This window comes from Dipodomys ordii, unplaced genomic scaffold (assembly GCF_000151885.1).
Source record: "Dipodomys ordii isolate 6190 unplaced genomic scaffold, Dord_2.0 Scaffold75, whole genome shotgun sequence".
NCBI lineage: Eukaryota > Metazoa > Chordata > Mammalia > Rodentia > Heteromyidae > Dipodomys > Dipodomys ordii.
Genome location: NW_012267291.1, coordinates 5,761,458 through 5,772,942, shown reverse-complemented (window position 1 = coordinate 5,772,942; position 11,485 = coordinate 5,761,458). Strand labels below are relative to the sequence as shown.

Below are 11,485 nucleotides of genomic sequence, written 5' to 3'. Positions count from 1 at the left end.
CATGCGCGTGTGTGCATGCAGGTACATGCGCTCTGCTGAGCCTTAAAGTAAAAGCCTGGGTACGGTACACCCCTTAGTTTTTTTCACTCACGTCTAGTGCTCTACCACTTGAGCCACAGGGCTCCTTCTAGCTCTTTGGTGGTTCATTAGACAAAAGAATCTTATGGACTTTCAAAGTCCTCCCAGGGCTGATTTGGAATCCTGGTCTTCAGATCTCAGCCTCTAGCGCAGGAAGGATTACAGGCGACAGCACTGGGCCTCCCAGCTGAGCTAGAGAGATTTTGAAGGTTGAACTTGAAGGGAGGGAGGGTCCAGGGTCGGCAGAGCTTGCGGGTGTGGGGCTGGAGGGCCTCTGTTCCGTGTGCCAGCCTCGGGGAGCAGCGCTGGCCCCTCTGCCAGGCTTGGGCACGTCTAGCTGGCACCTTTGGAGAAGGAGGAAGCTCTGGGTTCGAATGGCGCAGGTCAGCCCCTCTCTGTTTCTGCTGCTCCTTCCCCAAGCCTGCCGGTGCGTGTCTGGGGCAGCTGGGGCATGCAGCCTGCATCTGGCTGGTGGGGGCGTGTGGCGCCGAGGCCCATGGGGCCACTTAGAGGATTATCGTGGGAGGAAACAGTCCCATGGTAACTGTGGGCCTGGTCGGGGTGGCCAGCTCCCTGGCTTCCTGTTGGTGGGGAATATTCTGGGCTTTTGCCTCTGTTGGTTCGCTAGGCATTACCTGCTTTCTTCCCTCCTCCCAGCCTCCTGGCACCGCCCAGCCCACAGAGGGGGGTGGGGAGAGGCACCCAGTGCCCGCCCCCCAGGGCAGCCACCCTTCAACAGGCAGACTTCCATTCTGCTTCAGTAGTTCTTAGCTGCACGACTTGAACAAGGGATGTGTGGGTGTGGGTGTGTGCCTGTCCTGGGGCTTGAACTCAGGCCCCCAGCACTGTTCTTGTGCTACTAAGCCACTGCTCCACTTCCAGCTTTTTTTAGTTTAGTTGGAGTAAGAGCCTCAGAGCTGAGCGCCCGAGGCTCACACCTGTCATCCTAGCTCCTCAGGAGGCTGAGATCGGAGGATCATGGTTCAAAGCTAGGCAGGAAAGTCCGTGAGACTCTTACCACCAAGTAACCACCAGAAAATAGGAAGTGGAGCTGTGGCTCAAAGCAGTAGAGCACTGGCCTTGATCACAAAGAGCTCAGAGACAGCACCCAGGTTCTGAGTTCAAGCCCCAGGGCAAAAAAAGACAAAAGAAAGTCTCATGGACTTTACAGTCCACACTGGCTTTGGCTCTCAGCCTCTTGAGAAGCCAGCAGTACAGGCGTGAGCCACCAGCCCCGGCTTGAGCAAGCGGTTTAACCTCTCCCATGCTCAGTCCTCACAGAGGGGAAGTGATGGTACCCAGCTGTGCTCCTCTGGGGGAGAGAATGCCGGGTACACTCCTGCGGCGGCAGGGCTGGCAGTTAGAACCTCAGGGTGGCTTCCCAACAACCCGTCACCAGGCTGTGAGGCTCCCGTTACAGGCCAGGCCCTGGGACGCAGCCAGTCTGGGTCGGAGGCAGAAGAGATGAGATTTGAACTCAGGACTTGAACATGCCCTTAATCCCCTCCCTCCCACCAGGCCCCTGCCAGCCAGCGGCTCTGTCTGGGCCCCGCCCCCAGGCTTGGGCCCCGCCCTTTCTATGCTGCTTGGCCTGCTTCCCCTCAGCAGGGGCACCTGGCACCCTGGCTGGCGGCCTCCATTCATCTGCCATCAGGGCTTAGCATCTGGGTGGTCTACCTTCTGTTCCAGGGTTTCCAGCTCCCACCAGCATCTCCCGCTTTTCTTTGGTGCAGAGCCACGCCCCCCACGCTCCCCCTCCCCTTCCTGTTTAACCTCCCTCCTTCTTGCAGGGCTGGGCTGGATCTCTTCCCTCCTGGCCTCCCCTACGTTCTGGCCCCTTTTTTCCAACCTTCCTATCGAGGCCCAGAAATAGCCCAGCCCCAACGGGAAAGAGGATTTCTGCCCAGCGGTTTATTCTGTGTGGTTGCGAAGGCTGGTGCTGGAGGCGGGTGTCTGGTTCTTTCTAAACCCGGGGGACAGGTCGGTGGTGGGGAGCTTCCGGGTATGGGGGTGTCCAGGCCTCAAGGTCCTGTCTGCCTCCAACTCCCACACAGAGCCCTAGGCCCAGCAGGGGGAGATGGGGAGGGGCACCCGCCTCCAGGTCCCAGGAGCAGGAAAGTCCACTCTGAGTTTTACATGAGTGAGTGACTGGGTTTGAACACCTGGAGAGCTTTGGTCCAGGGAGAGGAAAGACTTCTTTTTGGGCATATGCCATGACTTAGAAATCAGGGTACTTCAACTTGGGTGCTGGTGCTCATACCTGTACTCCCAGGTACTTAGGAAGCTGAGATCTGAGGATCACTGTTCGAAGCCAGCCCAGGCAGAAAAGACGATGAGATTGTTATCTCCTATTAACCACCAAAGAGGCGGAAGTGGAGCTGTGGCTCAAGTGGTAGAGCACCAGCCTTCAGAGTGTGAGGCCCGGAGTTCAGGCCTCACTATCGGCACATACACACAATATAAACTGGGGCACTTCCACAGAATTGGAACTTTTGGCTCCTCTTGATTAATGAGCAAATGGGACAGGTCAGGGCCAGCGTTCCCCCTGGACCTCGGGTGGCAGGACCTGGGCATGTACCTTCCAGCTAGACACCAGCCCAGCACCGCTTTTCTTTTCCTTTGTTCTTCCCTTCCCTTCCTTTCTCTTCCCTTCCCTTCCTTTCCCTTCCCTTCCCTTCCTTTTCTTCTCTCCCCCCACCCCCTCTCTTTTTTTCTTTGTTGGTCATGGGGCCTGGACTCTGGGCCTGGGCGCTGTCCCTCAGCTCTTCAGCTCAAGGTGAGTGCTCTACCACTTGAGCCACAGCACCACTTCTGGTTTTCTGGTGGTTTATTGGAGATAAGAGTCTCACAGACTTTCTTGCCCTGGCTGGCTTTGAACCGCAATTCTCAGATCTCAGCCTCCTGAGTTACTAGGATTACAGGTGTGAGCCACCAGCGCCTGCCTGCCTGCCTGCCTGCCTGCCTGCCTGCCTGCCTTCCTTCCTTGCTTCCTTCCTTCCTGTTTGTTTTTTGGTTTCTGTGGGGGTTTTTTTGGTCATGGGTCTTGAACTCTGGGCCTGGGCATTGTCCCTCAGCTCTTCAGCTCAAGGTGAGCACTTTACCACTTGAGCCACAGCACTACTGCTGGTTTTCTGGTGGTTCATTGGAGGTAAGAGTCTCATTGGGGCTGGGAAGGTGGCTCAGTGGTAGAGCCACCTTGTATGCTTGCCTTGTATGAGGCCCTGGGTTCGATTCCTCAGCACCACATAAATGGGAAAAGCTGGAAGTGGCGCTGTGGCTCAAGTGGTAGAGCGCTAGCCTTTAGCTGAAGAGCTGAGGGACAGCGCCCAGGCCCACAGTTCAAGACCCATGACTGACAAAAAAAAAGAGTCTCATGGAGTTTCCTGCCTGGGCTGCCTTTGAACAGTGATCCTCAGCGCTCAGCCTCCTGAGTAGCTGGGATTATAGGCATGAGCCGCTGGTGCCTGGCTTCTTTCTCCTTCCTTCCTCCCCCCCTTTCCCCCCCCCCCGCCCTCATGCTGCTGGAGGTGGATCCCAGTGCACTCCCTCTGAGCCCCCAACCCCAGCCCAATGGGAAACCTCAGTCTAGGGCTTCATCGTTGGTATTTATTCTGTGCTCTGCGTGGGCTTCCACCTCTGCGGGGGCAGAGCAGCTCCCCAGGGTCCACCCCAGGGACCCCCATGCTGGGCTAGAGGTTTGGTTAAACGTGAATTCTCAACAAACCCCAAATATACCCCGTGGGTCTGGCATGGCCTCCTCCTCCACCAGCTGGTGTGGCTGTGCGTGTTTCTACCTCTTCTGGGGCTCACTGCTCTTGTCTGTGGCTTTGAGGCTGTGGGGTCTAGCCACCCTTAGCATCTCCCCTGCCTTTAGCTGTGTGACCTTGCTCAGGTCACCACACCTCTCTGGGCCTCAGGTTCCACATCTGCACACCAGAGGGGATTGGAGCAGCTTCGGTATTTATTCCTCCATAGATCTACTTGCCCGGTGAGGCTTTAGCAGGTCCTCTGTGGGTGGGGTCTAATTCCTGCAGGACTTGGAAAAGGCAGGGTCTTGAATGAAGTCTTAAGAAGAACAGCCAGGAGGGTTTGTCTCCCTGGAAACCACGTGCTAATGCAGGCCGGTGTGGTCTCTTGGCAGGCAAGGCAGGTGGAGGCCGCCATGGAGGGCTTGTTTCTCATGTTGGAGGAGTTCTGCAGCCTGGTGGACATGGTGAGTGGGCTGCGGGGTGGGCTCAGGGCCTTGATGTAACCACCAGAACTTGGGCCAGGGGTGAGGGGTGTCAGTCTGTGTGTCTGTCTGTCATCTGTCTTTCTCCCAAGGGCTTCCTGGGCAGCCATCTTGATCTTCTTCCCCCAAGATGGTTTCTGGTCCTCAGAGGCGCTGGCGCCGGCCACGAGGTGGCGCTCTGGGGTTCTCCGGGAGCCCGCCGCAGGGACGCCTCTATATTTAACTCGCCCTTCAAGCATGGAGCCGGCCAGGAAGTGGCCGGGCCTGGAGGCCCGCGAGGAGCCTGCTGCCCGGCCCGCGCCTGCGCCTGCTCCTAGCAGGGCTGGACACCGACGCCCTGCCAGAGCTCCTTTGCTCTCTTCAGGGCTTGTTGGGTCAGGTCCCCAGGGCAGGGGGCGGGGAAAAGATGGGGGACAATGAATGACCAAGGCCCAGGGGCAGGTTCAGATTCCCAGACATTTCCTCACCATCCATGGGGCCCCAGGCTCCTGCCTGCCACGGTCGGAGCCCCCAGGGTGGTGATCAGTGACACCCCACACTCACTAAGGACAAACCAGCAGCCTAAAGGGGAGAGAGACTCCATGCGGAGACTGCATGCGGTGCCAGGCTCTGCCTTTCCCCACAGAGTGGCTGTCCTGCCCGGCGGGTCCCAAGCCAGGGTAGCACACAGAGCACCGACCTGTGCCAGGCAGCGGGCATCCACAGCCCTCCCGGACAGCCTCGGACACAGTGCGATCCCAGGAAAGATGCTTGGTGATAGCTGGGCGCTGGTGGCTCACGCCTGTCATCCTAGCTTCTCAAGAGGCTGAGATCTGAGGATTGTGGTTTGAAGCTACCGCAAGCGGGAAAGTCCGTGATTCCCTTCCCCTTCCCCCTCCTTGGCCTGGGGCCTTGAACCCAGGGCCTGGGTGCTGTCCCTGAGCTCTTTTGCTCAAGGCTAGTGCTCTACCATTTGAATCATAGAGCCACTTCAGCTTTTTCTGGGTGGTTTATTGAAGATTAGAGTCTCACAGACTTTCCTGCCCAGGCTGGCTTCAAGTTATGATTCTCAGATCTCAGCATCGCGAGTAGCTACAATTCCAGGCGTGAGCATCAGTGCCTGCTTCTGGAGACGCTTATCTCCAATAAACTACTCAGAAAAAGCCTGAAGTGGCGCTGTGGCTCAAATGTAGAGCGCTAGCCTTGAGCAGAATAAGCTCAGAGACAATGTCCTAGGCCCAGAGTTCAAGCACCTGGACTGGCACAAAGAAAGAAAGAGAGGAAGGAAGGGAGGGAGGAAGGGAGGGAGGGAGGGTGCTGTGGGGGCCGTGTTGCATGCTGGGGAGTCTGGGGGCGGTGGAGACTGTGGTAAAGCCATGGGTATCTATCTCTAGCTGCTGATGGCTAGCGTGTAGTCTGCGGGCTCGGGGCAGCCAGATCCAGGTGCCCAGAACTGCGGGAATCGGAGGCGTCAGCCTTTCGTTCCTGGGCCAGGGCCCCGGGCCCATGCGGGGCCATGGAGCAGCCTGGGCTGGGATCTCATTAACCTTAGCCTTAGCCAGAGGGACCCGCCCCGTGCACGGGCCGTCCGTCCTCTGGTGACGCGGTTGGGCCAGTGCTGGACAGTGCCTGGCACCTCTCACTGTTCCGGACCCGAAGGGGAGCCTGGAAGGAGGGTTGGGGCTCTTTCCGTCCCCCCGAGCCTGCAGCGTGCTGGTGGCGAGTGCGCCCAGCCCTCTCTTGCCTGCTGTTGTCCGGGAGAAGCGGGGCCCGGGAGCGACGTGTGTCTGGGCCCGCAGCTCCTCCGGTCCTCCAGTGAGGTGGAGTCGGGGCTGGGCATCCTCACCTTCCCACCCCTCAGACCAGCCTCACCTCCGCATTGCCTTCCCCATCTACCTGGTTGTGGGCACTGGGGTTGGCATTCTACCCCTCCCCCTCCTCCCCCAGCCCTTTGGCTATATAGTTATTTTCCAGGTAAGGTCTCATATTTATATGTCCAGGCTGGCCCGAGCGATGATCCTCTCATTTGTACTTCCCAGGTAGCCAGGATCGCAGAAGTGTACCACAGAGCCCACTCTTGCTATTGAGATGGGGGCTCGTGAGCTTTTTACCTGACTGGCCTGGAACCACAGTTCTCTGGATGTCCATCTCCTAAGTAGCTGGGATTACAGGGATGACCCACCACACCCTGCTGGCTCAAGGTGGTTCTCTAGCGATCAATAGGAAAGAAAGACAGGCCTGGCTCCTCTGCTCTGCCCTTGAGCCGAGCTGAGCCTGCGCTTGGGAAGTGGGGCCGGCGTGAGGGAAGGAACCGTCGCTCCCTCCTCAGGGAGAAGAGTGCGCTGGCAACATGGCCTCCACGCTAGGGGGCTCTGGGGGTGATGGGGATCCCTGGATTTCAAAACCTGCTCAAGCCCAGGTCCCTGGCAGGAAATGGTGTAGTGTTTGTGCAGAGGCTGCGCGCGCGCACGCGCACACACACACACACACACACGCGCGCGCGCGCACATACACACACACACACACACACCCCTCCAGCATTTTTTTTTTTTCCAGTTGTGGGGCTTGAACTCAGGGCCTGGGCGCTGTCCCTCAGCTCTTTCATTCAAGGCTAGTCTTCTAACACTTTGGGCCACAGCTCCTCTTCTGGTTTTCTGGTGGCTCCTTAGAGATAAGAATCTCATAGAACCAGGTGCCAGTAGCTCACGCCTGTCAACCTAGCTGCTCAGGAGGCTGAGATCTGAGGATCACGGTTCAAAGCCAGCCCAGGCAGGAAAGTCTGTGAGACTCTTATCTCCAATAAACCACCAGAAAACAGGAAGTGGCGCTATGGCTTGAGTGGTAGAGTGCTCACCTTGAGCTGAAGAGCACAGGAACAGCGCCCAGGCCCAGAGTTCAAGCCCTGAGACTGACAAAAAAGAAAGAAAGAAAAAGAATCTCATAGCCATTCCTGCCCTGGCTGGCTTTGAACCGCAATCTTCAGATCTCAATCTCCTGAGTAGCTAGGATAACAGTTGTGAACCACCAGTACTTGGCACTTTTGTCTTTTTGATGGTTGATGGGTGATAAGAGTCTCACAGATTTTTCTGCTCAGGTTGGTTTTGAACCATGGTCCTCAGACCTCAGCTTCCTAATTACGGTTACAGGCGTGAACCACCAGCACCTGGCTCCATTTTATTTTAACTACCTAACGAATGTAGTGCCTCGCCTTACGTTTTCTTGTTGCGGCCCTGGACTCAGCCGCTTACTTCTCCAGGCTCTCTGGAGTTTTCAGTCGGAAATTCAGTGAAAACCCCAGCAGCTTTGTGGACAAAGGAGGTGCAGCGCGCACGCCTGCAGACCGGCGGCCCCTGGGCTGGTGCAGGAAGCAGGGGGGACATGTGGACTCCAGACACAGGAGGGAGCTCAGGCCTGGTGAGGGAGGGGTGACAGGGGCCCCGAGGCCAGGCGCCCCCTGTTCTCAGCGCCTCTCCAGCCTGGTGGGGTTGGATGGGGACTTAGACACGGCGTCTGCAGAGAGGCCTCTGGGCCTGCCTGCGCATGCTCGGCTGCCATCTTGCCTGTCTCAGCTCAAGGACCCTGTTCTCTGCGGTCACCTTGGATTCCAGTGGACTCGGCTCAGGGATAAACATCTGGGATGACAGTGGAAATTCCCCTGGGCCAGGGACTTCCTTATCTCACAAGGCCTGGCCTGAGATATCTCAGTCCTCAGATAATGGGAGCTCACAGCAGACCAAAGCTCTGGCCAGGTTTAACCCTGCTCCCCTCCCCCCTGCCCTGTCCCCAGGCATAATCCCGCAGCTCCAAAGCACTGGGCTTGCTTTCTCACCTGCTGTGCGCAGGCCGAGCCAGCTCCTAAACCTCCTCCTTGTCATCAGTGGCGTGATGGCGGCCGCGGTGGCGGCCGAGGCTGGGGCTGGCTCAGTAGGCCTGGCCTAGCATGTGTGGGGCCCTGTGAAAATGAATACATGGCCCGGCGCCCATGGCTCACGCCTGTCATCCTAGCGACTCAGGAGGCTGAGATCTGAGGATCAGGGTTCAAAGCCAGCCCGGGCAGGAAAGGCCATGAAACTCTTTTATCTCCAATAAACCATCCAAAAACAGGAAGTGGCGCTGTGGCTTGAACACTGGTCTTGAGCTGAAGAGCTGAGGGACAGCGCCCAGTCCCAGAGTTCAAGCCCCACGACCAACAAAAGTAAAATAAATACATGAAAGTTAGATAAATATCAACAACACTAACAACTAGTGTTTGTTCCATGCCAGGTTCCGGGGCCCAGGGGTCCCAGGACGGCTTGGTTGGGCCCAGATCCTCACAGTGGTGGCAGGGCTCCCCTGGGCTGAATCTGCCTGGCTGAGGCAGGGTCCCCCGCAGGTGCTGGACCCTGGGGTGCTGTGCTAGCCACAGGTGGGATTTGTGCAGAAATGGCAACCCAGAGACCTCCCGTCCTTCTCTCTTCCAGATCAGGAGTGATACCTCCCAGATCCTAGAGGAAAACCTTCCACTCCTGAAGGCCAAGGCGGTGGAGATCCGGGGCGTCTACGCCAGAGTGGACCGGCTGGAGGTGAGTGTCTGCCTCCTGCGGCCAGGATGCGGAGGTGGGGGGGATGGCTGTACGTGTGGCCTGGCCGTGTCCGGTGGGCCAGGGAGATGGGAGGCACAGGAAGGGCTCACATGGGAATATTGCTCACGTTCAAGACATTGAGGTCCCACTGGGCTCCCAAGGCTCACGCCTGTAATCCCAGCTACTCAGGAGGATCCAGGTTCAAAGCCAGCCTAGGCAGGAATGTCTAGGCGACTCTTATCTCCAATTAATCTCCAGAAAACCAGAAGTGGCGCTCAGGCTCCAGTGGCAGAGTGCTAGCTTTGAGCAAAAGAGATCAGGGACAGCGCCCAGACTCCAAGTTCAAGCCCGAGGACCAGCACCAAAAGACTAATAATAAATAAGGAGCTCCTTTATATAAAAATCTGCATTTGAGCCTTGTAGATTCAGCCTTGGGCTCCCATTGTCTGCTTGGTGCCCCACTGGCCGGTTGTTATATTTCAGTGGATTCCCACAAGATGATGGGGCTGAGGGAGAGTGCTCCCTCCCAGCTCCAGCTGATTTCCTGCCGCCTTGGTGCTCCCGCCTGCCACAACCCCCCCCCCAACCCCCCAGCTGACCTCCATCCCCGCGGAGGAGCAGGAGCTCCCAGAGGGAAGGCAGTAAGCCCCTCTTCAGGGCTGCAGGAAGCAGCCAGGGCCTGGGCTCTGGCTTTGATGGGGAAGGGGGATGGGAGCTTGGTCTCTCTCCCTGGTGAAGGCCAGGAGGGACCCAAGGCTGCGAAGTCTCTGGCCAGAGGAGCTGGGGTCCTCAGCGCTAAGCCTCTGCGGAGCACGCATGCGTGGTGATCAGTACTGACTTAGAGAATTAACATTCCTGTCAGCTGAGAATGGGGCAGGGATGTAATTAAAACTTTGCCCTTGGAATGGCTGATTCATTTGAATTTTATTCTGCACATTGGAAAGGGGAGAGACGCGGGGAAGATTCTCACACTGGTTCTTTGTAATAGGCGTATTTGCTTTTGTGTGGTGGTTACTGTTTTTATTTTTGAGACGAGGTCTGGCTGTATAGGCTGGGCTGACCTTGAACTCCCAATACTCAGGCCTTGGGCCTCCTGAGTGCTGAGATTACAGTCAGTGACACTGCACTGGACTTAAGCCCAATTCTTTCCTTACTGTTCACTTGCTGACCGTGCCAGGCTCCTGCCCGCGTGGCACACTACTAAAAACATGGCTTCTGGCAACAAACCATCATTTTAGAGACAGGGTCTCTCTGGGGAGCCCAGGCTGGCCTGGGCCCGTGGGTCCTCTTGTCTGTCTCCTAGGCTCTGGATTACAGGTGTGCACAGCCACACTTGGCCACGCATTATCTTACAGCTCTGAAGTCCGAAGCTCCAAATGTGCCTCCCCAGCCCAGTGAAGGGTTGGTAGGTTGGTGACTCTCACCTTTCAGCTTCTCATCCATTTCAAGGCCTGCAGGGCAGCACCCTCCGGCCATTCGCTAGCGCCTCCCTTTCCACTCCTACCCTGGGCTCACCCAGACTAGGATGCTCGCCCCCATGTAGGTGTTTTTTTTTTTTGTTGTTGGTCGTGGGGCTTGAACTCTAGGCCTGGGCGCTGTCCCTGAGCTCTTCAGCTCAAAGCAAGTGCTCTATTGCTTAAGCCACAGCGCTACTTCCGGTTTTCTAGTGGTTTATTGGAGATAAAGAGTCTTATGGCCTTTCCTGCCTGGGCTGGCTTTGAACTGTGATCCTCAGATCTCAGCCTCCTGAGTAGCTAGGATTACAGGTGTGAGCCACCGGCGCCCGGCTAGGTAGGTTTTTTAAAAATTAATTTATTTTATTTTTTTGTCTGTCGTGGGGCTTGAACTCTGGGCCTGGGCGCTGTCCCTGAACTCTTTAGCTTAAGGTAAGCGCTCTACCACTTGAGCCACAGCACCATTTCCAGTTTTCTGGTGGTTCATTGGAGCTAAGAGTCTCATGGACTTTCTTGCTCAGGCTGGCTTTGAACCGTGATCCTCATATCTCAGCCTCTTGAGTAGCTAGGATGACAGGTGTGAGCCACCACTGCCTGGCTGGACCCTAAGCTTTTTTACTCAGGGCGATCACTCTACCTCTTGTTCTACTTCCAGCTTTTTTGGTGGTTCTTTGGCGGTAAGAATCTCCGACTTTTCTGCCTGGGCTGGGTTTGAACCATGACCCTCAGATCTCAGCCTCCTAGGCAGCTAGAAAAGAGGGCTTTAGCATCTGTCCATGTACCTTGCATCTCCTCTCTGTCACTTTGTGCTGTGTGGCTCTGGAGAAGCGACTCAAGCTCCCTGAGCCTCGGGTGGGGCTAAAACGAGGTCGCTGTGGTCAAAAGTATGGACGGGCGACGAGGCATCGCGCTCCGCTCTCTCCTCCAGGCCTTCGTCAAGATGGTCGGGCGCCACGCCGCCTTCCTGGAAGCCCTGGTTGTGCAGGCGGAGCAGGAGCATGGCGCCTTCCCGCAGGTCCTGCAGAGGTGGCTGCGCTCCGTGGGGGTCCCCTCCTTCCAGAATGTGAGTAGCTACCCCAGCCAGCGAGCCAGGGCCTCCCCGCCCCCATCCAGCAAGCCAGGGCTTCCCGCCCCCCCATCCAGCAAGCCAGCCCCCCCATCCAGCAAGCCAGGGCCTCCCC

At 57.2% G+C, this 11,485-nt stretch overlaps 1 protein-coding gene across 1 annotated transcript in view; it reads left to right on the top strand.

The window, feature by feature from the left end:
• The first annotated feature begins 4,192 nt into the window (after window positions 1–4,192).
• Bcas4 (breast carcinoma amplified sequence 4) overlaps window positions 4,193–11,485 on the top strand; it is a 25,658-nt gene continuing 18,365 nt past the window's right edge. Inside the window, exons 1-3 of the mRNA XM_013024304.1 lie at window positions 4,193–4,291; window positions 8,749–8,850; window positions 11,233–11,367. Of these exons, the coding sequence (XP_012879758.1) occupies window positions 4,193–4,291; window positions 8,749–8,850; window positions 11,233–11,367 (336 nt within the window). The remainder of the gene's footprint in view (window positions 4,292–8,748; window positions 8,851–11,232; window positions 11,368–11,485) is intronic.